The sequence below is a fragment of the Temnothorax longispinosus genome, chromosome 1 (genome assembly GCF_030848805.1).
Source record: "Temnothorax longispinosus isolate EJ_2023e chromosome 1, Tlon_JGU_v1, whole genome shotgun sequence".
NCBI lineage: Eukaryota > Metazoa > Arthropoda > Insecta > Hymenoptera > Formicidae > Temnothorax > Temnothorax longispinosus.
Window position 1 is genome coordinate 2,494,980 of NC_092358.1, and position 26,887 is coordinate 2,521,866.

At 48.5% G+C, this 26,887-nt stretch overlaps 1 protein-coding gene across 5 annotated transcripts; it reads left to right on the plus strand.

Moving 5' to 3' along the window:
* On the plus strand, positions 1 to 26,694 carry LOC139812563 (dual 3',5'-cyclic-AMP and -GMP phosphodiesterase 11). 5 transcript variants are annotated; one of them, XM_071777487.1, is made up of 16 exons: positions 1 to 852; positions 6,628 to 6,738; positions 20,387 to 20,639; positions 20,948 to 21,338; positions 21,417 to 21,818; positions 22,181 to 22,429; positions 22,504 to 22,614; positions 22,697 to 22,794; positions 22,880 to 22,943; positions 23,013 to 23,248; positions 23,312 to 23,411; positions 23,500 to 23,754; positions 23,821 to 23,930; positions 24,021 to 24,426; positions 24,499 to 24,582; positions 24,671 to 26,694. In XM_071777487.1, exons 3-16 carry the CDS (start codon positions 20,419 to 20,421, stop codon positions 24,848 to 24,850), a joined length of 2,907 nt encoding a protein of 968 aa, XP_071633588.1. In that variant the 5' UTR covers positions 1 to 852; positions 6,628 to 6,738; positions 20,387 to 20,418; the 3' UTR covers positions 24,851 to 26,694. The 5 variants fall into 5 exon arrangements, with proteins under 5 accessions (XP_071633588.1, XP_071633553.1, XP_071633561.1 ...); XM_071777452.1 differs by lacking the exon at positions 1 to 852 and adding an exon at positions 5,570 to 5,717; XM_071777460.1 differs by lacking the exon at positions 1 to 852 and adding an exon at positions 5,570 to 5,717 and having other exon boundaries at positions 20,966 to 21,338.
* Positions 26,695 to 26,887: the final 193 nt, after the last annotated feature.

The window sequence follows — 26,887 nt, forward strand, 5'->3', positions numbered from 1 at the left end:
CAAATTAAAACGGAGCTCGGTCAAAGTCGTCATTCCAAATTCCAAAATCGCGCTCCTCGCGATTATCGTGCGATTACCGCGATTACCAATGGGCCTGATTTCGGCTTGCTGCTTCCCGTCGCGGCCGCGACGGTTGCCGAGAGGGCGTTAGCGCGCGGTGCGGCCCGCGGCCTCGCCGCAGTCGCCGCGCATTTTTCCTTCTCCGCCGAGCTAGCGCGACACCCGTAGGCGAAGCGCGTTGGTTGTTCCTTAAACAGGCGGTCTCGCCCCGTCAATGTGTCGGTTATCAGCCGGCTCACAGCCCAGTGCAGGCAGTCCGGCAGTCCGCCGTGGAAGCTGGCTGGAAGCGTCACGCCACGCCACGGCCACGCCGCGCCGCGCCACGCAACTCCTACACGACGACGCCGGACGCGACGCGACGACGTGCTGCCGCCGCGCCAAGGACGCGCCGACGACAGGCGTCGACGACGCCTCTTCGCCTCTCCTCTCTTTTTTTTTTCCCCACTCCCCGACGGTCTCCGGCCTCGAGTTCACCGTCGGTCGACCAGCGCCACGTCGAGAAGCGCCGCTTCGAAAATTCGTGCGCGTTATATACCCCGGTGTCGGTCCCGTGGCCCGTGGCCCCCGGTGTGCCGCTGCCGCGAGCGCGTCTTCGCGGCGTCACGCGCGAGGGAAAGAAAGAGAGAAGGTACAAGGTACGCGGGAGACACGGAGCGGCGAGCAGCGAGCGGAGCGGAGGGAAGGATCCTCGTTGGCATCCCGGCCTTCGCGCGGAAGTCGCGCGGAAACCTACCGACGGCCAAGTGCGACCCCTCGGCCACCGTCACCGCCGTCGTTTTTGTCTCGCAAAAGGTAGGTACTCGACAGTCTCGGCACGCCGCGACCGGCGTTTGTACTTGTAGCTCTCCGGTTTTAATATCGCGAAATTGCGATATGTAAATACGCGACGCGTCAGGACCCTACGAGAAAGAGAAAGAGAGAGAGAGGGAGACGGAGCGAAGGAGCGGAAGGACAGGACGATTAGATGCACGAGGGTATTCCGACGGGATTCTACCTCGAAGCGCGTTGAATGGAACTCAATGGGACTCGCCGAAAACCAGGCGCGTCGAGATGTCGTGACAGGTTCGGTACCGCGTCGCTGAAACTTTAATCGGAATTAAATTATAAATTATTTCTATTTATTATTTATTATTTATTATTTGCGTAGGGCCGACAAATGCTCCAGTGGCGCAATTGGTCAGCGCACGGTACTTATTAAAGCGTAGGGCCGACAATCCGTGAAGGCACGCGCTCGCTGTATTTCGATTCGCCGCCCGGCGGCGTCACCGAGGCGACGCATTATTATTTACAATTCCTCCGGCACGGAAACGCGTCACGCGTCCTTTGCGCTCGACGGCGGAATTAAAAATATATATTTTATACGTTGACCACCTGGAAATACCGGTGACGCGAGAACGCGAGTGCAGGTGAACACGGCGCGTAAAGGGGGGGCTCCTTTCGTATATGTAAAACCGAAAAAATCGTGAATCGACCCCGGGCTAAGCCGACGGCGGCGCGCCGCGCCGAGAATAGGGAACGACGCGCGTCTTTGTTGCTCCGAAATTGGCGGCGTTCCTCGCCTGAGAGCGCAGCGCGAAAAACGGGGATAAATTCTCCGCGAGGAGGAAGCACGATCCCCGGGGATTCGATTAAGTTCCACACGGACAATAACGATGGGACGAGATTGCATAAATTCGCGGCGAGGGGGCACGGGCGCGTATGATCGGCGCGGCATTTACTATCTTCGCTTTCTTTTTTTCTCTGAAAATGAAACGTTACAACGGCCGACCGTGCCTTGATCGAGTGGCCACATCGATATTAGCGACGTAGAGGAAGATACCCCGCGATAAAGCATTTGTAGATATCGTTCTCGGTCTCGCGGAGCGCGGAGCGGAGCGCGCGGCGCGGTAAAGCGAAGGCGAAGCGCCGCGCTGCGTCGCGCCGCGTGCGCGCGACATGCGCAACATTGTTGCAAGTGCAAGGTTACGCGTAACGCACGCTGCATGTGTATCCGACTGATTATTTCCTGCCGGTAAACGGCCTCGATTTGCCGCCGTGTCTCGCATCTCTCGGAGTCGCGCTGCCGCGAGAGTCGGCGCGGATCTAACTACCAAATCGCGTCTCATTGTTAAGTTGGTTTCCGCGAATCGATGAACGAAATCGAGAGCCGGGGCCCGCCGTTCTCCGTTCTCTCCCCCGTCGTTTTCCATCGCGCTTTCCTCGAAACCGAGACAGGCGAGCGCGATCGAGCGGAGTAGAGTCAGTAGAGGAAGGGAAGGACGAGGATTGGCACAATGGAAAAGGAAATGGAAACGGATCTTCTCTCGGTCGCTCTTAATTAGACGGAGCAGCCTGGGCGAGGATCCGCTCGCGATTCGAGTGCGATAACGCTTATCTGCGGGTATTGGACGGAGGACGCGCGCGCCCTATCGTCGTTCCCCGCTCTTCATCGGCGCTTCCGGAACACGTCGATTCATTTTCACTCTCCGCGAAAGCACGAAAATGGGGAATAGAGCGAGGACCGGCCGCGCGGCTGCTGCACGAAAGTCGGACGGGATTCGGTCGACGATGCCGCGGCGCGCCGTGAGATTTCTAATATCTGGCCGTACGTGCCGCGACTGGGTAACGGAAAGTTGACCAGAATAGCGAGCGTTCGGTGAAAAAGAAAGCGATTTGCTCGTGCATGCGGCACAAACGGGGCTCGTTCGACAAATCTCACCGGTGCGGTGGCACCAAATCTTTCTCGCGAGACCACACACGGACTTCGTGGCGCGCATTTTCGCACACCTTTTCCGCAATGACCGATATTTCGGTGACGCGCATTTTCGTCGAAATCGATCGTTGTACTTTTGCCAGAGTCCCGTGCCAAAAGCGCGTGAAAAGCGGAAGAGAAAAATTTTCATCTCTGTCGTGAAAAATTGGACGATCTCCGTATATAATGCTGCCGTTGGAAGAGCGCACATATGCTTACCGCGAAATAACACGGACAAGACACAGGGATTAAGACACGTGTGGCTTCGCTCGAGCGTTTACGCCGTTTGCTCGACAACGCGAGCGGAGCGCGCGCGTGGCGAGTTCTCTCGCGCGGCAAAGCTTGTATCGCGCTGTAATCGTTTACATTGCATTTCCATTCTTTTTTTTTTTGCGACAGAGATAACAGACACTCGCGCGGCGAGACTACGCACAAAGATATACGTAATTTATTCTACACCGTTGCGATAGAAAACGATAAGCGTCGCTCTCTACTCGAGAGATTTAAAATTTAAACTCCGCTATCCCCCCCGGAAAGAGCTCGGACGTTCTTTCGAGGCGCTCTCTCTCGTTTCCTCCGCAGCCGTGTCGTTATGAACACAAAAACACAATTGTGACGTCAGCTCCGCGAGGAAATAACGCGAATCTTTATTTCTCGACGCCTCGTATATACGTCGAGATAGATTGGTCTTTTTTCGTGCCGCCCACGACGTAATCGGGAATCTTCGTTCCGGCAGGCGGATTGACCGCCGCGAGATCCGATCCGCTCTAGTCGGAGTCGCGGGAATGCGGTTTGACTTATGACGTCAGAGGCGAACAAATATGTTTATCAATGTCGCCGGATGATAAAAAAAAAAGTAGGAAAGAGGAAGGAACAGCCTCGGGATGGTCGGCGCTTAGCTGTTACGTAAACGGCCGGGCAACGCGCGCGCGTCGCATTGTTCCGCGCGGGTCGTAGTCGTAACTCGAGTATTAAAACGAACGTCTCCCTATCTTCCGCACCTGCATGTGTCGCGACGACGCCCGATCTTCCGAGGGATCTTATCTTGCGACGTGTCAGCGCCAGTCATATCGCTAATTGCTTTTATGTGTCAATAAGCCAACGACCCCACCGGCAATCGCCGCGGGATCGCGTCGCGTTATGCACACGTTTCGCAAACTACCGTATATCCCGCGTGACGTCCCCGTCCCCGAGCGCCGTTTACGACGCGTGGGCGTTATTTGCTAAAGGAACGATCGATATCGTTGCGTAGATATATCGCGGTTGCGATGCCGAGCCTATTGTCCCCTTCCGGATCCGTCCGTTCTCGCAAAATATTCGGAAAGATCGGGAAGAAAAAGAAGCGTTTTTTTCTCTAGTTGTTGCGAAAAGAAAACGCAGCGATGATGATGCCTTATATATTCCGTACTTGGTTCCGGATCAATAAATGTCAAACTTAACCGTTAAATGCGCAATTTTTGCATTCTGCGTATTTTTAAAATAAATAATGACTGTTTCAGAAACTGTAAAAGAAATATTTAAAAAATTCTTCTTTATTAATTTGATATTTTTCAATTCTTTGAAACGTTTTGTATACCCTTTTTTGTCCCAGCGGACTGATGAAATACATGTCAGAGAAGAGCCTTTATAGATGTTCAAAGTGTATTTTTAATTGGAACTTTATAAGGGGGAGTTCACGGAGCATTGAAAAGTCGTTAAGGGTTACATCGATAAATGCACAACGCACAAGTTTCAAGGGTGGGGCTGGTTGCTTCTTGAAAAATAACGTTTGAGCTTGAGAATAACGAAACATTTGGGCACTACCATTATGTTATTTACATGAGGATGTAAGACACGTGAAGTCAGCTTTAAAAAAAAAAAAATGTGCGGCCCATTCGAAACCGGACGCGCACGTACCGCGATATCGAATCATTAAAATGCCATACGCGCGATTGGATTAATGTTTATGGATCTCGCATGCATGTCGATCGATTCTCGCGTGCGTACTCTTCATAAGGATATACGCTTCAAAGATTCGAACTTCGCCGGGGATCCGCGAGCTTCGCCGCAAATGCACATTTGATGGGTTAAACATAGACTATACTAAAAGCCTCTCCCCTATTTCTTCGTCAACGAGAACAACGAACGGAAAATAAATGTGGGCAGAAAATGAGAGAATAGACGAGAGGATATTTATAGAAAATTCGAGACGAGAGACCGATAACGAGATTGTAATATCGTCGTAAACGGAAAAGAACGTCGTTACGTCGCGTAAAACGAGCCTGTAGACATATACGACGATCCAAGGGCGTTTTATATTAGATACAATCGCTTTTATCGTCCTTTAGCGTAATCGGAACGATTAGCCGTTTCCGAAGTGACATCCAAAAATAGCACGCTCCGAGGGTGAACGGGGCAGGACGACGCGGAGCCATTAGTACATTAGGCCGATGAGCAGAGAGAGTTCGGAGGCGCAGATCGGAAGTTTTAATGCACGTATCGGTTGACGATCGTATTGGCTAACGATCGTCGAAACGTTATATCGTAAGCGGACGAGGGGCCGATATCGATCGGGGGAACGTGTAGCGCGAGTATATGGGTACAGAATTGTGTAATGAAGAATCGCGTCGAGGCACGCACGTCGATTTCGCGTGTCCTACTGCCAATCGGGGGTAACCCCCAACCCCATCCAAGGTCAATTCCCCTGGGAACCTCGCGAGCGACCGATTTTATTCGATTTTCCCCTCGGATTCGGTGCATCCTCGAATGCACTCGAGCCACTTCTCGCTCGCGCGTCTCTCCGTTGCGTTCTCGATGGCCATCGATGGACGACGGCGTCGTTGTCCGGCTAATCATCGCGACAGCAGGAGGAGGTTGTTCTGCTCGTGCACCTGCAGCTGCACCACCTCGTCCAGCCCCGAAATCGAGGAACCACCGGACGGATTTTGTGAGTGCGTTGAGGGGCGCGCGTCTCTCTCTTTCTTTTACGCGTTGGAAAACGATCCTAGATAACGGTTGCGAGTTGGTTTCCTTCCTCCTCGTTGTTTCCTCTTCCGGTTCGCGCTGCTCATTAGCGACAATATCCTGGCGATTGTCCTGAACCCGTATAAGTGGTTCCAGATCCAAGTGGTTAATCTCTTTCTCTATTTCTTTTCTCTTTTTTTTTCCACCGCGTCGCTCAATTGGATCCTAACATGTACACACACCGCGGCTAGTAATTATCAATTTATCCGATGAATAACATGCTCGCGCGCGCGCGACACCTGCGATTCAATGTCGCTGCGCGGACAGCCGTGTCGCTTTATCACTCACGACAGCGAAACCGAATACCGAGCGAAGCGTCGTATTGCCTCGCGTTGTACTCGCTTTAATGAACCATCGATAATGGTCCCCCCTCCGCTCTCCCCATCGCCCCCGCACCCTCGTGACAGAGCGATGTTCCGTCTTGATTCCAGTGCAGCGCCGTTGGATTAACGCTCTCGAGATATTGTGTGCTATCGCGTTACAAGATGATCTCCCCCGTCTCTCTCGCTGCTTGCGGGTGTCCTTAATCTTTGATTAATTGTATGAAAAAAAAAAATATCACTATTCGGTGCGCCGTATACTCGGTATACTACGCTGCCGGCCGTGTCCGATAACCGAGACGCGAATGCGCTTAAGTAAACAATCTAATGCGTGATGGCAGCAATGTTGTCACGCGGCACTGCCTCTTTTGTCCTTTTGTTTCCGCTCGTGTTGCCTTATAGAAGCACGATTCGTGGCAGAGTGGACTTGTCGGTATAGATATGAAAGGGAAAAAAAAGAAGAGAGACAGCTAAAAATACAAAAGCTTGAAAAGTTTGTCGATTGGTTTGCAGGTTCGCGGAACGCAGTCAAGCTGGCTGCCTCCGGCGGTAATCCCGCCGCTGCCGCCGCCGTCGCCGCATCCGCGCATCCTCCCGTGCTTTGGAGCTCCCGCAGGAAGCCGGGTAAGTCCTTTCATCCGTTTGACACGTCGCTCACGGCGATTTCCAGCCAATGTCGGCCCCGCGTCGAACGAGCGTGTCCACGGGGGACGCGTTTGTAACGACGAATGCCTCCCCGCGAGGGATACAGCGGGGGGTAAAAGCGAATTGGGGTCCCGATTAGTTCCGCGACAAATCTGTTCGCGTATTACTTTTGTGCTTCATACAGAATGGATTTAGAATTGCGAAGAATATGAATCGTTGCAGAATCGCTCTTTCTAGTTCGCGGATTAACGGACAGCTGTAAATCTTTATCATTTTTGTCAAGTTTATTGAAAAAAAAAAAAAATCGTTAAACGTGTCGCCAAGGAACGTTTCCTTCCTTCGTCTTCCTTGTTACAATCTTCGTGGTCTCAGAGAATGCGGTAGAACGAGACATCTGTAGATTATCGAATTAACCTGGGGGTTAATTTCAGTGCGACAGGCTAATTTGATATTGACGAGTCGCATGCTCGTTTGACCCGGCACGCCTAATCCTGAATCTTTTACCCACAGCTTTCTCTCGTTCTCCCTCCTTCTCACTCCAACACGCGGCAGCGCCGCGTTTCTCGTTTCCATTTACTTCTGCGACAAAAAAAAAACCTGCTTTGTTACGCCTCGTCGGGTACATTTTAATTATTTCAATTTTACGTCAATTTTATCGCTGGCTCGGCGGTGTTCCGCTTTTGACTTGAAAAGCCGCGCTCGATCTTGAGCGCGAAGCAATCCCGCGCGCGGTCCGTCTTACGATTATTCTCAGTGATTAGCCGGCAGCGTGTTTCAGCGCGCGGAGCGGAAAGCACTCGAATGGATACATCAATTAGGATGCGGCTAATTTACGAAGGTTACGGCCTTCCGCTCTCGCGCGCGTGTAGGAGCTCTCGAGTGGTTATATCGCGCCTCCGCTCCGGTCGAAAGACGAAGAGAAAATGGCAGCGCGGAAAAACTCTTGACGTAGAAAAAGATCGTAGAACGCCGGTCGTGATGGGTGCGGGCATCGTATTGTCATTGGAATTATAGCGGGCGTGTCAATGCCGAGGAGAGCACGAACTTGCGACAAACGTGCGCCCAGATCGGTCAAGGTTACGATGGTATATCTACGACGTGTCACGTAGAAGTCGCCACTCCTATAACCGCGTGATGTATCGATGATGGGATACTCTTCTTGCCGAGAGAACGTATATATATATCGAAATTTACAATTGACGGAGCAAATCGTCGTGAATTGAAAACAGGTAGGCAGAAATAGAGGAAGAGAAGATTAGAAACGCGAGTGCAATAAGCGTATAAGTGTCTTAATTATGACTCTTAAGATAACGATCGCAGGAATGCCAGGTGTTTCACGTTCGCGGTGTACCGAGGATCATCTTCGCCGGCGCAATTAAGTCGAACTAAGTAACGTCACGGGCTACTCGTCACAATACACAATACGCGTGTAATCCCAATTGAAATTGCTATTTCTCTAGTTGCCGAATCGCCAGAAATAAGTTTCAAGATTTATTAGTAGATGAAAAAAAGAGAGAGAGAGAGAATGGCCAAGGAGAAGTCCTCGGCGAGTTCAGAAACAATTAGAGTCTCGTGATTGTTGGGCTATCGCGAGGCAAACGTATATCATCCGCGAAGAGAAATCCGTCCGTCCGTGAGCCAGCTGCTGTACGGCGAGCAATTCCGTTACAACTTACAACAGCGCGAAGCGCGAAGAAGTAAGTACGCGTGGAATCGACCCGAGAGAGAGAGAGAGAGAGAGAGAGAGGGAGAGAGAGAGAGATGATCGATCGAACGTCGCCGAGAGTGGCCTTGCGTTTAAAACTTCTTATCATCAACTGCAGCCGCGTAGTTGGACTACACGGCGTAAAAAACTGAAAGATCGCGTAAATCTTTCTGCTCCACTATATACGTCGAAATAAATCGGCTTCTTTTCTTCGTGCAATGTCGCTATCTATCGCGTTCGACGCCGATGTGCGGATTGGTAATATTCTCCCGCTCGTTTACAGTGGCGCGCTTCATTAATAAATGAACGTGGATAATTCAACCTACGCGGACCGTAATTTTCCAGTAGAAAATAATTGCTCGAGTTGATCGTGATCTACGACGACCCATTAGATCGCGCGAACCGAGAGATATTCCGGCACTCCTCGCAAATCTAATAGAAGCGATGGCACGTGATCTGTCTTAATTATTTAAGTACGAGAGAGAGAGAGAGAGAAAAAAAGAAGAATTCGTCTGATTTTTCGCTTCTGACGTCAGGAGCTGCGGTGGATGATTTAGGAGGCTGAGTTCTGCGCGAAAAAAGAAAAGATCTCGGCGGCGTTTCGCCACCGTCTTTTAACGCTGACGCTAAACTCCACCGAGTTGTTATCTCGATATACCGTGGCGATACCACGAACGCTACCTCATCAGTTGCATAATCCGACGCGACGCCTCGCTCGTGTACGTGTATGGCGCAACGCGCGCGGTGCACGCGTACGTGCGCGCTCACGCGCTTATACATATAGTTTCCACGCGGAATAGCGCGTAAAATATTAAAATTCTTTCATTTTAATGCGCCGTAACGCGTCGTGACGCGTCAGGAAGAAATGAGCGCGCGTTTAACCACCGGAAGCGCGTTTAATCAGTGAAAACGCGCCGAGACATGGAAATCGAGAGAGTGGAACTCGCTTCGAACAATCTGTAATGAAATCTCCAAAATTGTGCCGAAATTCAGGATAGAACTCTGCTTATAAGCTTGTCGTGGAGTACAAAAACATTTTAAGAGACAGAATGCATACATAAAAATATATAAAAGATACATAAAAAGATACACGTTCATATATTTATGTAATATTATAACTAAAATATATTTATGTAATAACGCGAAAATTCTGTTCTTTGAAATGTGACGTCTGAAACTAGACCACCTAAAGTGAGTTTACGAGAAAAGAGGAAAAAGAACGAAATATAAATCCTCTCTTTATTTTTCCTATCTTGGCTCGACAGTAACGCGTATTTCCCGTTCTTTATTTACTTAGACTCGACGACTCGAGCAGCCGCAATTTACAAATTTCAAGCCTCTTTATCGTTTACGTGAGTTGCGTTATAGAGAAGTAATGACTAATTTGTTTCGATATCTGGAACGAGAGTGAGGGAGAGAGAGAAAGAGGGGGGGGGAATTTTTCGCCTCTGGTCCGATATTCTTCGACGTGAATTCTATAAAAAGGTGAAAATGGAATCGTAAGAAGTGCATTTTTCGACGACATTCATCAATATCTTTAATAAATCTATCCCACCCCTCTTTTTTTCGGAATAAAACAGATCGACGAAATAAAATGACTACTCGGTCGAATGTAACGAGACCTCGTTTTTGTTCTCCGCGTTGCCTCCCTCCTTCCATCTGGTGACGCGTGCACGGGTACACGCATTCGTACACGCGTGTATAGTTATCGCGCGAATGTGACGATGCAAACGTATTATGTATAAACGAAGCGAGATAAAGGGGGTATTTATCTCGCTGGGCTGACTCGCGATCGACAAAACTTTTTTCCTATCGCGGTTACATGGGGCTTGTACGAATATCGCGAGTGTAATTTTCGTTCGTATCGTGCCACAACACGACGGTTCATATTTCCCCGAGATAAGTCTGAGGCATCTTGCTCCCTTGATTTCGGTTACGATTCCCCGATAATTTCATATGCTCCGAAAATAGAGACGTGCAGAGCGACGTTAGAAACTTTGTCTCCCTCTCTTTCCTTCTGCTCCTCCTCCCCCCCCTCTCTCTCTCTCTCTCTTTGTCTCTTTCTCTCTCTTTTTGTCTCTCTCTCTCTCTCTCGTCCCCTTCTCTTCTTGTTTGGAGCGTCACATCACGCCGCACCGCACCGCGACTCAACTGAACTGAACTCAAGTCGATTCTACTCAACCCGACTCTTAACAGTCGCAACTAAACTCGCGCGCGGAGTACCACGCGCGCGTCCTCGAAAGACGAATCCTCGCGCGTATACGTCTCGCAACACGGGGAACAACGAGATTTACGCCGTTCGCGACACACGAGGGGAAGGAGAAATCTCGCCTTCCGGAGGCGCGCGACTTCCCTGGAAGAAATATGCGTTTGCGCGCTGTGCGACTTCTCGGCGCGAATTCGGCAGACGGTCGTCAGTTCTTGGCGAGAGCGTGATTCTGTGTGACGCGAGATAACAGGGTGGTACGTGCCCCGACGGTCTCGAAATCTCGCGGGTTCCGAACTCCGATCGCGCCTAATCAACGCGACGCGACGCGCGACCGTGAGATTGCGTGGTTGCGAAATTCACGGCGGTACCTGTCGCCGATTGCGTCGAGAGTCTTCTCCGATTCACGCGGTGCGATTACGTAGCAGATAAGAGACGGCCTCGTGGACTGTGATCTCTCGCGGAGTTGCATCCTGGTTTTTCCGCGTCGCAGACGAGTCGCGTGATTCGTGCGACAAAGCGGCGAGGAAACCGAGACGAGGCGAGGCGGCGGCAGCGACGCGACGCGATCGACTTTCGGAGGAGCCGAGCGGGCGAAAAACTTGCCGGAATTTTTGAATTAGCTGACGAAGCTCGTATTCCACGGCACACAAGCTCTCGACTCCGCCGTCTCTCGTGCTCGCGCTTCGGCCACGTGGGTGTTATTCGGGCCTAGAATTTGCGCCTCCCTCCTCCGGGAGGAGGTCGTACGTGGGAGACGTATTATTGTGCCAACGAGTTCATTCATCGTGCGGATTCCAGCCCGCCGGAAGTGACGAGGAACGACGACTTCCCCGCTGGTGGTGGCGGCGGTTGGTGATGGTGCGGTAGTGGTAGTGGTGGTGGTAGTGGTGCGCGTACCAGTTGAGCGTTGCATCGTGCATACGTGCACGCACTCAACGCACTCGCGCGCGCGCGCGCGCACGCACGCACTCGCGCACTCACATACACACGCGCACACGCGCGCGTGCTGACCTAGAGGAAGCGAAAGGAGAGAAGGAAGGACTGAAGGAGAGGATGTCGACTCGCCGCCGGGCGACCGCGACCGCGTCGCGCGTCGAGATGCAGCGTCCTGTTGTCGGTCGACGGCCAGTCGCTCTTTGAAGGTTTCGCCTTATCGACGATGGACTGGAGTGGTCGGACAGACCGCGCGAGGCAACGAGAGGTCGTGCACTGTGTATCGTTATTGTTTCCTCGTTGGGGCGATTCCGCGCCGCGGTCGCTGACGCGACTATGCAGCTGAAGAAAGCGATGCTTAAGATATTCGATCAATGTGAGTTTTCGGCCGCGCGAGAAAACGCGCGCCGCTCTCCGCCGTTCCTAATAATAATAATTTTCCCCCTTTGCTCCCGGTCTCTCTCTTTCTCTCTCTCTCTCTCTCCCTCCCTCCCGCGCGCGCGCAAAATAGCGATGAAAGAGTCGCGCGCGCGCCGCTCTAAAACATCTCGAAGCTACAGCGTACGCGCGTGATGAACGGACGACGGTTTAGGCCGACGGTTGAACGCGCGCGTTTCTCACATCCATCTGTATGCGTAACACGGACGGGACGATGCGTGTGCATTACGCGGCAGCGTGATTCCCTCGTGCGCAGCATGGGCCCCCATTAGAGGCCCCCGGATCGTAATAGCGTAATAACGACAGGGCGCACAGGTCGGATTGGACTGCGAGACATCACGGAAAACCTGACGACTCCGCCGCGTAGCAGGCGGACACACGGAGAGCTTCGTGCTAGCGCTATTATCCGGAGAAATCGCGAATGCGCCGAACGGTTTGCGGGAGAAGTCGTTGATCCGCTGTTTCTGAAAAATATGTAACGCGATGTACTAATGGGATTTGTTAAGTTCCTAGCTAATCTAACAGCTTAATGCCAATTTTTGTCAATGCAGATTAACTTTCATTCCGGTTTAACTCACTTTTCATCTTCTAATTTCAACTATTAGAAAAGGATGAAAAGTAAGTTGAACCAAGTTTAAAGTTAATCTGCATTGGTAGAAATGGATACAAGTCGTAATGAAAGTTTTAAATTAATTTTTGCTTTTGGGTAAAATTAATTGTCTCAATAAAATTATCAAAATCGATGTAAAACTTCTTTTTTACTACGCAGAGCGACAGTAAAAATACGGCTATGTGGTACTTGAGGTTTATCGTGCCCCCCCCCCTTCTTCGCCGTTAGTAACGTCGAGTTAACGTACGCGTCTTTGGTATATGGTATGGTTTAAATTCCAGTAACAAAGATTGAATTTCGGCTGGAGGAAAGACACGTACACGTCGTTTAATACGATACCTCCCACATATTTACGCGCGCACTGATACGCGACTCGCCCCGCCCGCGCCATGGGGCCCGCAGCGGGCGCGGGCGCTAGCGCAGCTGTTTTCGTTTCCCGTTATCGCTCGTTCGACGATCCGGCGATATCTTTCCGAACGTAAACGTAGACGCGCTTTTCGACGAGCTACGTGTGCACATATATACACGTGTGGCCCGAAAAGCGATACGTCGGCGTCGATCGTCATCGCGCCTAAAATAAGAAGTTGGCGACCGAGGAAAAGCGCGAGAGACGCGGGCGCGGAAAATTCGACGCGCGTTTTAAATAAAAATACACGGAGTATATACGTACCGCGAAAAGAGAAAATTATAAAGCCGCGCCGCGCGTCTCTCTGTCGATTTACAACGATGCTAATGTCACGATAAGATTCTCAGTTAACGATAAGACTTATCGCGGGCCGAGAGCTATACAATCTTTGAATTTAAAACGAAATTTCCATCGCGCACTTAAGCTCGTCCTCGGGGTATCGCGCGTTTCATTTATCGATGAAACTGTTTATTTACGTATTTGGCAGATAATTATACTGACAACACCCGCGCGTTATCAAAAAAACAAAATAACAACAATGGTTAACCCGTGTCATCGATGGCCAAATCTTATCGCGTTATTGCGTCACGCGCGCGTATACTCTCGCTCGAAAAGGAAAAGAACGAGAGATCGCTGAATTTTGTGAGTTTCGTGGATGGGAGTCGGACTATGTTGAACGTAGGAATAAATACATAGATGAGTAGAAATGGCCTTTTACAACGAACATATCGACTTTTCGCAAAAAATAACCTATTAAACTATTAATTGAAATTCTGAAAATGAAGTGGTAACTTTACAAAGTCAAAGTCAGGGTTGTGAACGTGGTCGTTAAAAATTTTATCGATTTTCTCAATTCTGAAGCACGCTCCATCTAATCTCATAAATTTCTCGTAAATCGAGACGGTAATCTTTACCGGATAAAATAGCGTAAAAATGGACAAAACAATCTTCCAAGTGCATCTATTTTCTTTCTTTCACCGAAACGGAATCAGGTGCCGCACACGGCAACTGACCTCTGATCGTGAGAGATCCAAGCGCGTTCTTTTGCGGCACGTTATACCGACTGCAGTAGCCGAGGCGAATACACGACGACGCGTATTTGCATTGGCCAAGGTAACTGCCGCTATTTCGTTGCGTAACTTAACAGATTACGAGAAACGACAGGTTCCTCGCGATGACGCGCGACTTTCGTCCTCGATCCACGAACGGCGTTCGCTCCTCGTCCCCCGATGTTCTTCGCTCCGATCTAGACAAATCTCGCCCGCGGATATAGCTATGGAGTAGTACTCATCTATCTCGAGTATCTTTCGATCTCAATTTCCTTTTTTGCGAAATAACTGCGTAATCGAGATAACTTTTTCCTATACATACGCGATAGAGATTTATAATGATGGAAGAGCCGAGAGAAAGCAGAAGGAAGGTGTGACACGCTGGGGCACTAAAGTCGAGAGTACGCGCGTCCGCGTGACTTCGTGCGCGCTTTACGACCTGAGCTGCACGACGACGACGACGACGATGCAACTTATTTAGCGCGCGTGTGCGTGCGTGCGTGCACGCACACGCGTGACGATTGAGTTTAATATAGCCGCGTGTCGCGCCGCCTCGCGTCGGCTAAACGTTTACCTCGACGCATGCCGAAAGTGGAGCCCCGACGAGACGAGAGAGCTCTCTTCCTCCTCTCCTTTGGAAGAAAAGTCAGCCGTGAAAAATGGTTGCACGGCTTCCGTCCAAGTCCCCGGCACTCCCGCCTCTCCCCCAGTCTCTCACCGGGTATGCCGCCCCGAAATCTCGGATGCGTAAAATGTCGGCACGTTAAGCCGATATCCGTTACTTTTGCCGCGCATTTGTTTACGTTACTCTCCTTTGGTTCAACTGAGTTCCTGTTATCCGACGGCTCCGATTATTTGCACGATCTCGGTGAAGTTAAACATCCCCCGCTTTTCGATTCCCCCGTCGATCTCGAGCACTTTCTCAAACACATCCGAGGATTCCACGGCAGAGATAAACGGCGCACCTCCCGTTGATTACGTTGAAATCCTGAAAATAGAACCAACCACAGCTTGGCGGAGACGAAGATACTTTTCGATATCGGTCTCGGAAAGAAAACTCAAGTGTCTGTCCGTGATTTGAATAACGGAAATAACGACGCGGTTTAAATATCTGGAATAACGACCGACGATTTCGATAAAATTTCCATCGCGCATTTCCATTGTTCTTGTAAGGTCAGTGTTTTCGTATATCGTTGAATCTTATTACGTTTAAAACGTCCGGTTTTGCCGATAATCGTGAAACGAAAGCGCCTCGTTCTGCACGTTATTTGCTCGTATACATTTTCAGTAATCGAGGAACGTTGATAGCTCTCACAATCAGTAGCCGCCAACGTAGGTATAGGTAGGCCACTAATCTAACGACTATTAATTAACGATAAGGCTGGAGATAAACACACGGTGGAACAGAAACACACCGGCAAACAACACAAAACAGGCGAGACACCGCGAATCGATTTATTTTTCTCGTATGAACTTGGAGAAAAAAAAAGAACGGTAGCATTGAACTTGACGGTAGCGCTGGCCAAGTCCGCGGACTTTCCGGGGCGAAGGGGCAAGGGGGGGAGGAGAGTCTGGTGCTGTCAGAAAACGAAGAACCGGCGACCGGTCCGAGAGCAGGTTTCAGTGGCCTCTCTCGTTGCGTACATTCGAACGCGAACGCGAATGCGAACGCTGGGGTACTGGGGGGAGCCCGAGGAGACCCCGGCGGAACGTTGCATTGGGAGGGATCGACGCCCCGCCGAAAGACGATAAATCCTTTTTTCGCCTTTAACCGTCCTTCCACCTTTCTTTCGGGTCCTTCGACCTTGCCTCGATCGCGATTACACGGGCCCGGACACGCGGTTTCGAGCCGCTTCCGCTTTCTGGGAAACTGGTTCGTCCGCGCTGTCGTTTACGTCATCGAGAATCAGTATCTCCGAATATGATTCCACTAAATCTCTCTCTCCCTCTATTAAACAAACACACACACACACACACACACACATATTCGCTCACTCAGTAACTCAATCGCTCACAACTCGCTCTCCGAACGAGAGAAATTAAAGCGATCAATTGGTATACGAACAGCAAGGGATCTTCTGGCGTCTGTAATAGTTTTCGGCCTTTCGATCTTACTGCGTGGAATTCTCGAGATTCGTAGTTCCTGGAAGCAGTGACCTGGCAGCAGTCATCCGCTTTCCAGAAAATAATACATAGGGGGATGTTCGCGGTTACCGCTAGGTCGTCTCTTGCCGCCGCAGGATGTAACAGTGAGATCCCAACGCGGCGAGGTACCATTTCCGGAGCTCGGAAACTGGTTCAAAGTGATATCAGGCGGAAATTTCTCAAAGAAGTGAGTCCGCAAAGCCGATCTAATCTCGGGGTTAATCGACTAGTTTACCTCAGAGGTTCGTACCACTTTTAAATATTCGTACTTCTGATGTGTTTCCTCCTTTCGCATAAAAAAAAAATTTGAAAATCTGTTCGATTAATCACGCGTAATGGAGCTACGTTTGCAACGTGTCTCCCGGGAGAGTTCATAGATACGTGACGGAGAGAACGATCGGTCGATCGGCCGGTCGCCCACGACTGGCCGAGCAAAAGCTCGAGACAGGCGAGATCGGTGGCGAGCAGATAGGTCAGCTTGGCGCCATCGGGCCGAGGCGAGGCGCGTGAAGGCCGGTCGGTCGGTCGGTTTCTCGGCTTTCCGACGCGCGCTATCATTGCCGTTCGCCACACCACAACCGTGCGAAACTGGCCAGCGTGTTTGCGCCGCGCCGCGACACACATCGTCCGCCTTTTGTGTAACTATTCGCCTCTCGCGCGCATACGGCCCGTCACGCGAGGAGCCGTCGCCGTCGGCCGTCGCCCGTCGTCCGCGTATCCGCGAGGAATGAAAGGAAAGATGATTATTTCGAGAGAGACGCAGAAACGTGGATACTACGAGCGCCGTTCGGCGTTCACCTGAACCGTCCGAGGCTTCGTTCGCGAGCCGAGTATGGCCTGGCAACGACCCGAGACCTTGTGCAACCGAGTGAAAAGATCGAAAATGGTATGCTCTGCTCTCGCGATGATCCTCGCGATCGTCCGACGCGTACTTACTCCGGCGGAAAATAAAATGTGATCGATCACGGGAGGAGAAAGCTTCGCGTAAAGTGTGTGTGTGTGTTCACGCCGAGATAGCCGTACCGACGAATTCCAGCAATTTGGAGATCGTTACTTGAAAATCGCTCCGTCGAAATCTCTTATTGTAGAAAGTGGTAGCACCGAAGCGCGCGCGCGCTCGCAAATTGTAATCGGACGGTGGACTTTTAAATCCTAAAAAAAATCTTGAATCGGCAGTAGCGAAAACATTCCAGGAATACCGCGGGAGCGACGGGGCGTCGTTATCGGAATGAATTTGCCGTATAGATAATTTAATCGAATTTTACGATGCGCGCCGATTATCAGCCGACTATAGCTTAGCGTGAGCTTCATTTCCAGTTGTTTGGCTGCCACTATCTTCGTAGTAATGATTATCGTGTTCTGTCGTCACCAACGAGCGGCGAAAGCAATGACGTTCGCCGGGGGACTCGTTAAACCTAAAATATATTTATTACGAATGTGCACTGACCGTCCGCATAATCGATCGTACGACAAAAGAACGTTCATCGCGCATGGAAATACGGAAATTGGGCGAAATCTCATGATAATACGTTTCGTTTTCCCTTCAATTGCGCACTGTGTGAACGCTATAATTCTATTTTCTTACGCGCATGCACATACGCGCGACGTACGAGTGGTGCGAGGTGCTCTTCGGCGCATTTCCTTCAAATTGTGAACTCTTGGAAACAGTAAGCCTCCAAGGAAAACCAATGGATAACAAGATTACATATATCCTTCAATTAACTTGGAGTAAACTTTAACGGAACTTTAATACGAGGCTTTAGTTACAAAGGCGCACAAATTGGAAGTTGCGATAAATGACGAAGTTCCTCGATATCTTCTTTACAGGAAAGTTGACTCGAAATTGACCAATTCGCGGATTGCAGTACGCTTCGCCACTCTATAATCTATACGGTGGATGAAAAAAGTGTTTGCACAACCAGATAACTTTATTCGAAGAATACATGCATAATTACAAATTGTGTCCATAAGTAATTTATTACATACAGTATATGTATTCGTAATTATGTATTATTGCTTTGAATAAAATTATTGTAAGAAAACTGGGTGCGTGTGACTAGATACTTTTTTTATCCACTGTATAACAAATTAAAGATGCACGCCGCGCTCGCGTCGGTTCGTCCGCGCGCGCAACTTAAACGGACCATCGTTATTCAGTGCGTGTTTAAGAATCGAATTTGTCAGAGTAACATCAAAGAACAGAGAGGGAGGGAGGGAGGGAGAAGGAAAGACAGAAGTATAAAGGAACGCAGGAACATTGGCCCACCCACGTATACCATATTGTTTCTCTACGTATCGTAAAGCATCGTCGATCGAGCACTGCTTGGATTTCCGGTTCACTCTAAAGGCTAAATATAATGACGTTACAGCGACATTGCGTAATGCACTTGCAGCCTGTGCGACGAAATGTTTCCCGCGACTCGTCTCCGCTCTGCGCGAAAAGTAACGTTAGCTTTTGGGAAAAATGGAAAATATATAAGGGAAGAGACGATAACGATTCCACAACGTGAGATGCAAGCGTGTAACAAAGTTTCGATTTATCGTCTCATTTAGTCACTTCGTCCAGTTACGTCACCAGTTGCGGAACACCCCGTACCACCGCGCGTCGTCGAAAAAGCCAATATTCCGCGTGATTGCTCCGCTGCAGCGACATCCGTACGTATATTGTACATCAGCCCGTACAGTTCATAATCGACGGTTCGTATGAGCAGGACCGAAGCGACGCGACGCGCGGCAACTCATCCGTGAAGAGAACGCGCGCTCGTCTCGTATAGGAAATTTACCCGGTAATCCGTGTCGGGTTTTTCCACGGATTTCGTTTGCCTCTCGATCGTACGTCCGTTCCTGCAACGAGCTCGCGATTTTCTCGCAGCGGACTCCGCGCCGTATCGAGGTAAGGCGATCGAAAAATTAAGTATTTCGCAAAACACTCCGTGTTTTGTGTCGGGACGTCAGAATAACGAGAAAAAATTTTTTTTTTCGGTCACCTTAACCGTTTCTTGATACCGCGCGGAATGACAAAGCGATCTACCTTGAAAAGTGTCGTGCATTTCCGTCGAAAAACGACATCGACGATCTTAAAATCCCAAAAACTGTAATCTCGAAAGAGATCCTTATCAACGATAAGATTTCGTCTTTTCAGAACAAATAATTTCTTCGCGGCATACATTTTCATCGAAAACAACGGAGGTGTTTGGGATAGTCGCTAGATAAGAGGGACAGTAAATCAAATTACTTAATCGACGATCGGCTGGAAAATCCCAGGGACAATTTCCCCCTCGGTTAGAACGGGCCGATATACGACGATAAAATCCGCGTGAGAGAGTTGGGGTGCGGCGCATGGTGAATAAAAAGAAAAATACAACTTTTACAGACTGGATTCGGAGTTAGTCACGAACAATTGCGAACGAATGTTTCACGATGCCGTAGGAGTTTTATACTTTCTTGAAATGGAATTTGAAAAATAAGAGAACTGGCGACAACAGCTCTTTTATTTCAATCCGGTTAAACTTGAGTGAGTCGTAATACTTTTTTCGACAGGAATCTCGAAATGCTATCTGGAGTTTCCAGAAAAGAGTTAGATTCCTGAGAAAAGATTGTATCTATGGGAACCTAGGAAATGTGTTCGTCCCATATCTCTTTCGCTCCTTATCTTCGTGTTTAATCGTAGAATTCTTCAGAGGCGTAGAATTCTTTGAAGCGTACAGAGTACATCCATCAGTTATATACGTTATACCAAATTTCTGTAAGCGAGGTGCTAGTTTTGTAGACAGATTGTGTTTTGAAATGAAACGAGACATCATAAGTACGCATCAGTAATTGTCTTTCGCACTTAATTAATACGAATACACTTCGTAATATGATTTCGCAGTCTTTGCGGCAAGTAAAGTTTGCTTGTCAAAAAATCGGCCGATAAAACTTCAACTTATTAGTTAAATATAATAATAACAACACGATCGCGAAGATATTCGAACAATTTAGAAAATAACGTTATGAAAAGTTGAATTCTGCCCGTGACAGTTGTTTTTTTCTCACACGATCTCTCCCGCGAGAAGCGTGATTATTCGCTGCGTTAGCGAGGCGAGTTGAATACTCCGTGTAATTAACGGACGGAAAACAATGAAAATTGCAGGCCTGCAGTTTCGGAGCATCGAGGAGCCGAGGATGACGGCGGAGACGGCGGCCCCCTGCGTGCAAGGGGTACAGGGAGCCCAGAGCGGTGTGGCGAGCCAGAATATGCTGCAACAGGTGCAGGATGGAAACGGTGGCAGCGGTGGCAGCGGCGCTTATTATTCCTCGACCTCGACGGCGTACGATCCGGAATACGCCCGTATGGAGGCCTGGCTCGACGAGCATCCCGACTTCGTCAACGATTACTTTCTCAGGTAATCGCTCCCTCCGGATTGACGGCGGATGAAATGGATAGACTCGCGCTAGGTTCATTGTTCCGCGAATATATCGACGGTCTTGTACTATCGTTCTTGAAAAATGGTTAAAAATAGCCACAACTAAATTGCCTCTGTCGCGTTCTATATCTTTTTCCCTTTTTTCCACGTGTTTTTTTTTCCTCTGTTTGCATGAGTTATCTATTTTTCATCGCGATTCTTCCCAAGCTATTTTTACGTATAGACGTTAGAAAGTATCGTAATAAAAAATAGATAGAACACACACACATTTATATATATATTATTAGTTTTGGGTTTTTCGGTAGGAAAGTGACGCGGCAGACTGTGGACATGTGGCTGGTGTCACACGCGACGCCGACCTCGTCGTCCAGCAGTTGCGTGGAGCTTTCGAGTCCGACCCACGTCGGGACTGGTAACTCCTCCGGACGAGGCGGTGCCGGTGGCTCGGGTGCCACGACACCGGTGCGCAAAATCTCGGCGCACGAGTTCGAGCGCGGAGGCCTTCTGAAGCCGATCGTCAACACGATCGACGGCACGCCGACCTTCTTGAGCGTGTCGACGGGCGACGCGGGTCAGCCGGGTGGGCCGCAAGTTGGATCCGGTAATTCGAACCGGCCGCAAAGGCGATCGAGACACGAGCTCAGGCACCTCGACGAAAAGGATCTCATTTTCGAGCTGGTAGGTCCTTCGATATGATAATATCGCTATAGTCTCTCTCTATCCTTGAACAGTTTAACTTCTGTAAGGTCTCTACAGGTCAAGGACATTTGCAACGAGCTGGAGGTGAGATCGTTGTGCCATAAGATTCTGCAGAATGTGAGCACTCTCCTTCACGCGGATCGCGGTTCGTTGTTCCTCGTCCAAGGAGAGAGAAGCGGCGCCGCCGCTTCTGCTGCTGCCGCCGCTGCTGTTACCAACGCACCATCCTCTCCGAATCATGAGGCCGTTGCGAGCAACTCCAACAACGAACACAATCCGCATCGCGATCAATCTTCTACGAGGAGCAGGTGTCTGGTGTCGAAGCTATTCGATGTCTGTTCGAGATCGACGTTGATTGAGATGGAAAAGAAAGACGAAATTAAGATTCCCTGGGGTACCGGAATCGTCGGATACGTCGCTGAAAGTGGGGAGCCTGTCAATATACCGGACGCTTACAAGGCAAGACCTGGAAATACCGTTTTACCGAACAAATCAGCACTTTTCCTTCTTTCGTTATCTAATGAGAACGCGCTGCGTTTCGCATCTGTTTCATCGATTATTAATCATTGGGAATTCTCGATGAATCATGATTTGTTTATATTTGAAATGCGATTGCTTTCGATGTAAACAGATGTGCACGCGTATACATTATCTTACACGAGTATAGATCTTATCTCTATCTCGATAATCACTAATTTCGTGAGGGTAATTCCGATACATTATTTCGCTTCGTTGCGTACCCAAGAAACTCGGACGGAGATGCTTGAATTAACAACATGTATCCAATGTCTATGAAGTTAAAAATGATTTAAACGTTTCAGGATTCGAGGTTTAATCGCGAAATTGATGCTTTAACGGGATACCGTACGCGTGCCTTACTGTGCATGCCTATTAAGGATTGCAACGGTGACGTAATCGGGGTGGCACAGGTGATCAACAAACTCGGCAACGAGAGCCAATTCACCACGCAGGACGAGAAGGTTTTCGCCGGTTATTTACAGTTCTGCGGTATCGGTTTAAGAAACGCTCAGCTTTACGAAAAAAGTCAATTAGAGGTGAAGAGAAATCAGGTGAGCGCCAATTTCGTCGAATCGCTCGAAACGATTAGAAGAAGGATCTAATTCGTCTTGGTATTAACAATTAGGTTTTACTGGATTTGGCTAGAATGATTTTCGAGGAACAAAGTACGATAGAGCACATGGTTTTTAGAATTCTTACGCACACGCAATCGTTGATTCAATGCCAACGTGTTCAGGTAATGAACGTAAACGTTCGCCGTGAGGAGAACGCAATTACGTGAGCGAAGGAGTACGTTGCAATGTCGTGATTGCTTTCAGGTGTTGCTCGTACACAAAGCTTCAAAGGGAAGTTTCTCGCGCGTTTTCGATTTCGAAGCGAACGATCTCGCTGGCGAGGATTCAAATTCTCGCACTAGGTGAATCAAGTTTGTAATTGGTTTAGTTTTTTGTTCGATAAGTTTATTTCTCCAGAGATTTAACAAATCCTTCTCTTTCTTGCAGTCCTTTCGAGAGTAGGTTTCCTATTAATGTTGGCATCACGGGTTACGTAGCGACAACCGGTGAGGTAAGTATCGCTCGATTAATAATTTCTTTCTAAACATTAGTACCCGAGACGATATAAGAGATTTTTCAGACTGTCAATATACCGAACGCTTACGAAGATCCGAAATTCGATCCGTTGGTGGACGACGGTACCGGCTTTAGGCATCGTACGATTCTTTGTATGGCCATCAAGAATTCGTCCGCTCAGATAATCGGCGTCATTCAGCTGATCAATAAATTCGACGATCTGCCTTTCACGAAGAACGATGAAAATTTTGTCGAGGCGTTCGCGATCTTCTGCGGGATGGGAATTCATAATACGCACATGTGAGTGTACTTGTGTATCTTGGGTCTATCTCGAACATTCGACTTGACTTATCGGGTCTTCAGGTATGAGAAGGCTGTGATAGCGATGGCAAAACAAAGCGTCACTTTAGAAGTACTGAGTTACCATGCATCGGCGTCGTTGGAGGACGCGCAGAGATTGAGGGTTGGTATGCTTTCAGCTTCGCGATATTTCAGCTATAATTTTCAAACCGTTGAACGTTCGTTTAATCGTATATTCTCTATCTCGGCAGAGTTTAAGGGTTCCGTCATCGGCGCATTTTGAACTGCACGATTTCAAGTTTGACGATATACACATGGAAGACGACGAAACTCTTACTGCGTGTCTCAGGATGTTTCTCGACTTGGATTTTGTCGAACGATTTCACATCGACTATGACGTACTTTGTCGTTGGTTGTTGAGCGTAAAAAAGAACTATCGGAACGTTACGTATCACAATTGGCGACACGCCTTTAACGTGGCCCAAATGATGTTTGCTATATTGACGGTGAGTTTTTTTATATCGATTATAATTTGTGAAACGGGAATTGTAATTGTTACATTTTGTTACTAGGCTACACAATGGTGGAAGATCTTTGGTGAAATTGAATGTCTCGCGCTTATCATCGCCTGTTTGTGTCACGATCTCGATCATCGTGGAACGAACAATTCTTTTCAAATTAAGTAAGCACTTTTTTTACTTTTGCATTAATTTACGTCCCTTAACTAATTACGGCGAGTTCTGTGTACGAGATATGATCTTTTCGTTTTTAGAGCCTCGTCGCCACTGGCACAGCTGTACTCGACCTCGACGATGGAGCATCATCACTTCGATCAGTGCCTGATGATTTTGAGCAGCCAGGGAAATCAAATTCTGTCAAATCTCTCGCCAGAAGAATATTCGCGCGTGGTAAAGGTTCTTGAAGAAGCGATACTCTCTACCGATCTGGCCGTTTACTTTAGAAAGCGCGGGGCTTTTCTTAATCTAGCACGCAGTGGTGGCTACAACTGGGCGTTCGGTGATCATCGAGAGCTTCTACGCGGGATGCTGATGACAGTCTGTGATCTGGCTGCCATCACGAAACCGTGGGAGGTCGAAAAGAGAGTAGCCGAACTCGTTAGTAGCGAGTTTTTCGAACAGGGCGACATAGAGAGGCGGACGCTTAACATTACACCTATCGTGAGTAGCGTAAAGTAAACATAATTTATACACAAAAAATATATTCTTACATAAACGTTTCTGGTATTGCAGGACATTATGAATCGAGAAAAAGAGGACCAGCTACCGATGATGCAAGTCGGCTTTATCGACTCGATCTGTCTACCTATCTATGAGGTAGGTACAGCGTGACAAGAAATAATGACTATTTTTTTTTAAATGAAAATTCTAACTCATCTTTCCGTATCTATGCTTACCTCGACAGGCGTTCGCCCATCTGTCGGACAAACTTGTGCCGCTCGTCGACGGGGTCAGTATGAACAAGCAACATTGGTTGGAGATTGCCGAGAGCGACCATCAGGCGGAGACCTGCACGAATCACGATAGGACGCCGTCAACATCGGCGTCCGACAACGATGAGACCAGCGAACAAGCGGACCAATAGTCATTACGATGACGTTACTGGCTAATTAAAGTCGAATGTACCAAACGCAAGCGTATTATTCGCCAGTCGTCAGAAAGAGAAATATGGGATATGGTTTATTATCCTCGCGGGCCGTTTCCCGTGACGTCCATTTTCCTCGTCTCAATTATATCACGGCCTGTGTCCTGCGCGAATACGAAATAGGTGATCCGTCCGTTTAACGGACTCTGCGTTAATTCCTTTCCGTCAATTTCTACAGATCTGTTGATCAAATAGATCGAATATACAACTCTCTCGCGTTGAAACGTGTGTCTTAATCAAAATTATTCTGTAAATTTGATATATAACAAATTGAAGAAGCTAAATGTGACGAAATGAACGATCTTGTGAAATATGATGAGAAAGATCTTTGTTCTCTCTCTCTCTCTCTCTCTCTCTCTCTGTCTTTTTCTCTCTATCTTGTATCCTGTTCCTTGATCTTCCCTTCTTTCATCCATTTGTCCATCCTCCTCGAGACTAAACCGATTACAATCTCCATATGCTACTACTGTACCTGATTGTATTGTATATATATTTACTGTGACACAGACCCATTCGATGTAGAGAGAGAGAATAAAGACGGGGGTATGATTCTCGAAAATGATACAATAGTTTTCGACGCGAGCCAGCTCGTCGAAGGACACAACCGGAACGGCGTCTATACGCGCGATTAGATTACGTATTTGTATACCAAAGTGTAAATTTATATATCGAGATCGGTCGCGACTATCAGTCAGCTGGCAAAATAACGACGCGAGTGGTCTGTTACGCGCGTGCTAATTAATTAGCGGTTAACCGCAGCAGACATGGGTTTCTTAGTTGCTTTGCTTTCTGTTACAAAAATGATTTTAGATTCCTCGAATCGATCTCGAACCCTCCTCCCCACAGCCGTTTTCGTCTTCGCGTAGAGCTGTTGTATCGCTAGAGAAGCAAATAATACGAAAGATCTATAAGCGTTCGACAAATTTGTGTAGCGTCGTCTTTGTTGAACTCTGAAGCTCACAGTAAAACGGACTGTACATATATACATGTACGGACGGGGTAATAGGAGATTTAAAATTCTTTTCGCGTGTTCCTATCGCTGATCCTTGCTATAATACTTAACGTTATAGAACGTACGGTAAACTTACTATCGCACGACACGTGTCTGTGACTCGGAGAGACATGCATATCATTAGATAGTCGCGACGGAACGGGATAGCCCTCATATCCGGCGTCATATCATACGGTGGAAAGCGAAATTGGCACGCGCGGGACGGACGATAAAAAAGGATCTAATTCCCGTGTCCGAGAGATTCGCCTGGCACGCATACCACGGCTCTGAGGAGACGAAGACAGTCTAGGCATTTAGTGATCGCAACGTGTGATCGTTACTTATAGCGTGTGACTTCCTATATGTTCCTTCAATTCTGCAATCTTTAAAGTGACTTTTCTTCTTTTTCTTTAATTTTTTTACTCTAATGATATCCGAATCCAAGCTTGATACTTGGTCCTGCGTCGTCCCCTCCCCAATGACGACGACGATGACGATAAGACGCGGGGTAAAGTGATGAAAAAAAAAAAATAATAAAAATAAAAAATGTAACAAGTGTGATAAAGTTTTCCTTGTGTGCGTGTAATTGCAGCGCGGATGTATGCTCGAGAGAGCGAGAAACGGCTAATATATATTGTACAGTAATTTTTTGTGTAAATTATATTGCGAAATGGCGCGTACGTCGAATTGTTTACGATAACGATTATAGCGCGAGTCATATACATATACAAAATATATATTCTACAAACAATATCTAATATATTAAAGCGAGAATAAATTATGCGAATATATACGCCAACGTGTTTCATCGCGTTCCCTTGAATTCGTCCTCGCTCGCGCGCGATCGTATTATCTAATCGCGCTGGTAGGGGAAAGACTTTGTTTGCGGATCGCTTAATTGCGACTAAAAATGACGCCCACCCCCCTCCCCCCGCCCCTCGCCGCGTCCGACCGATAGTTGACTAATTGCGCTCGATCACGCGGAC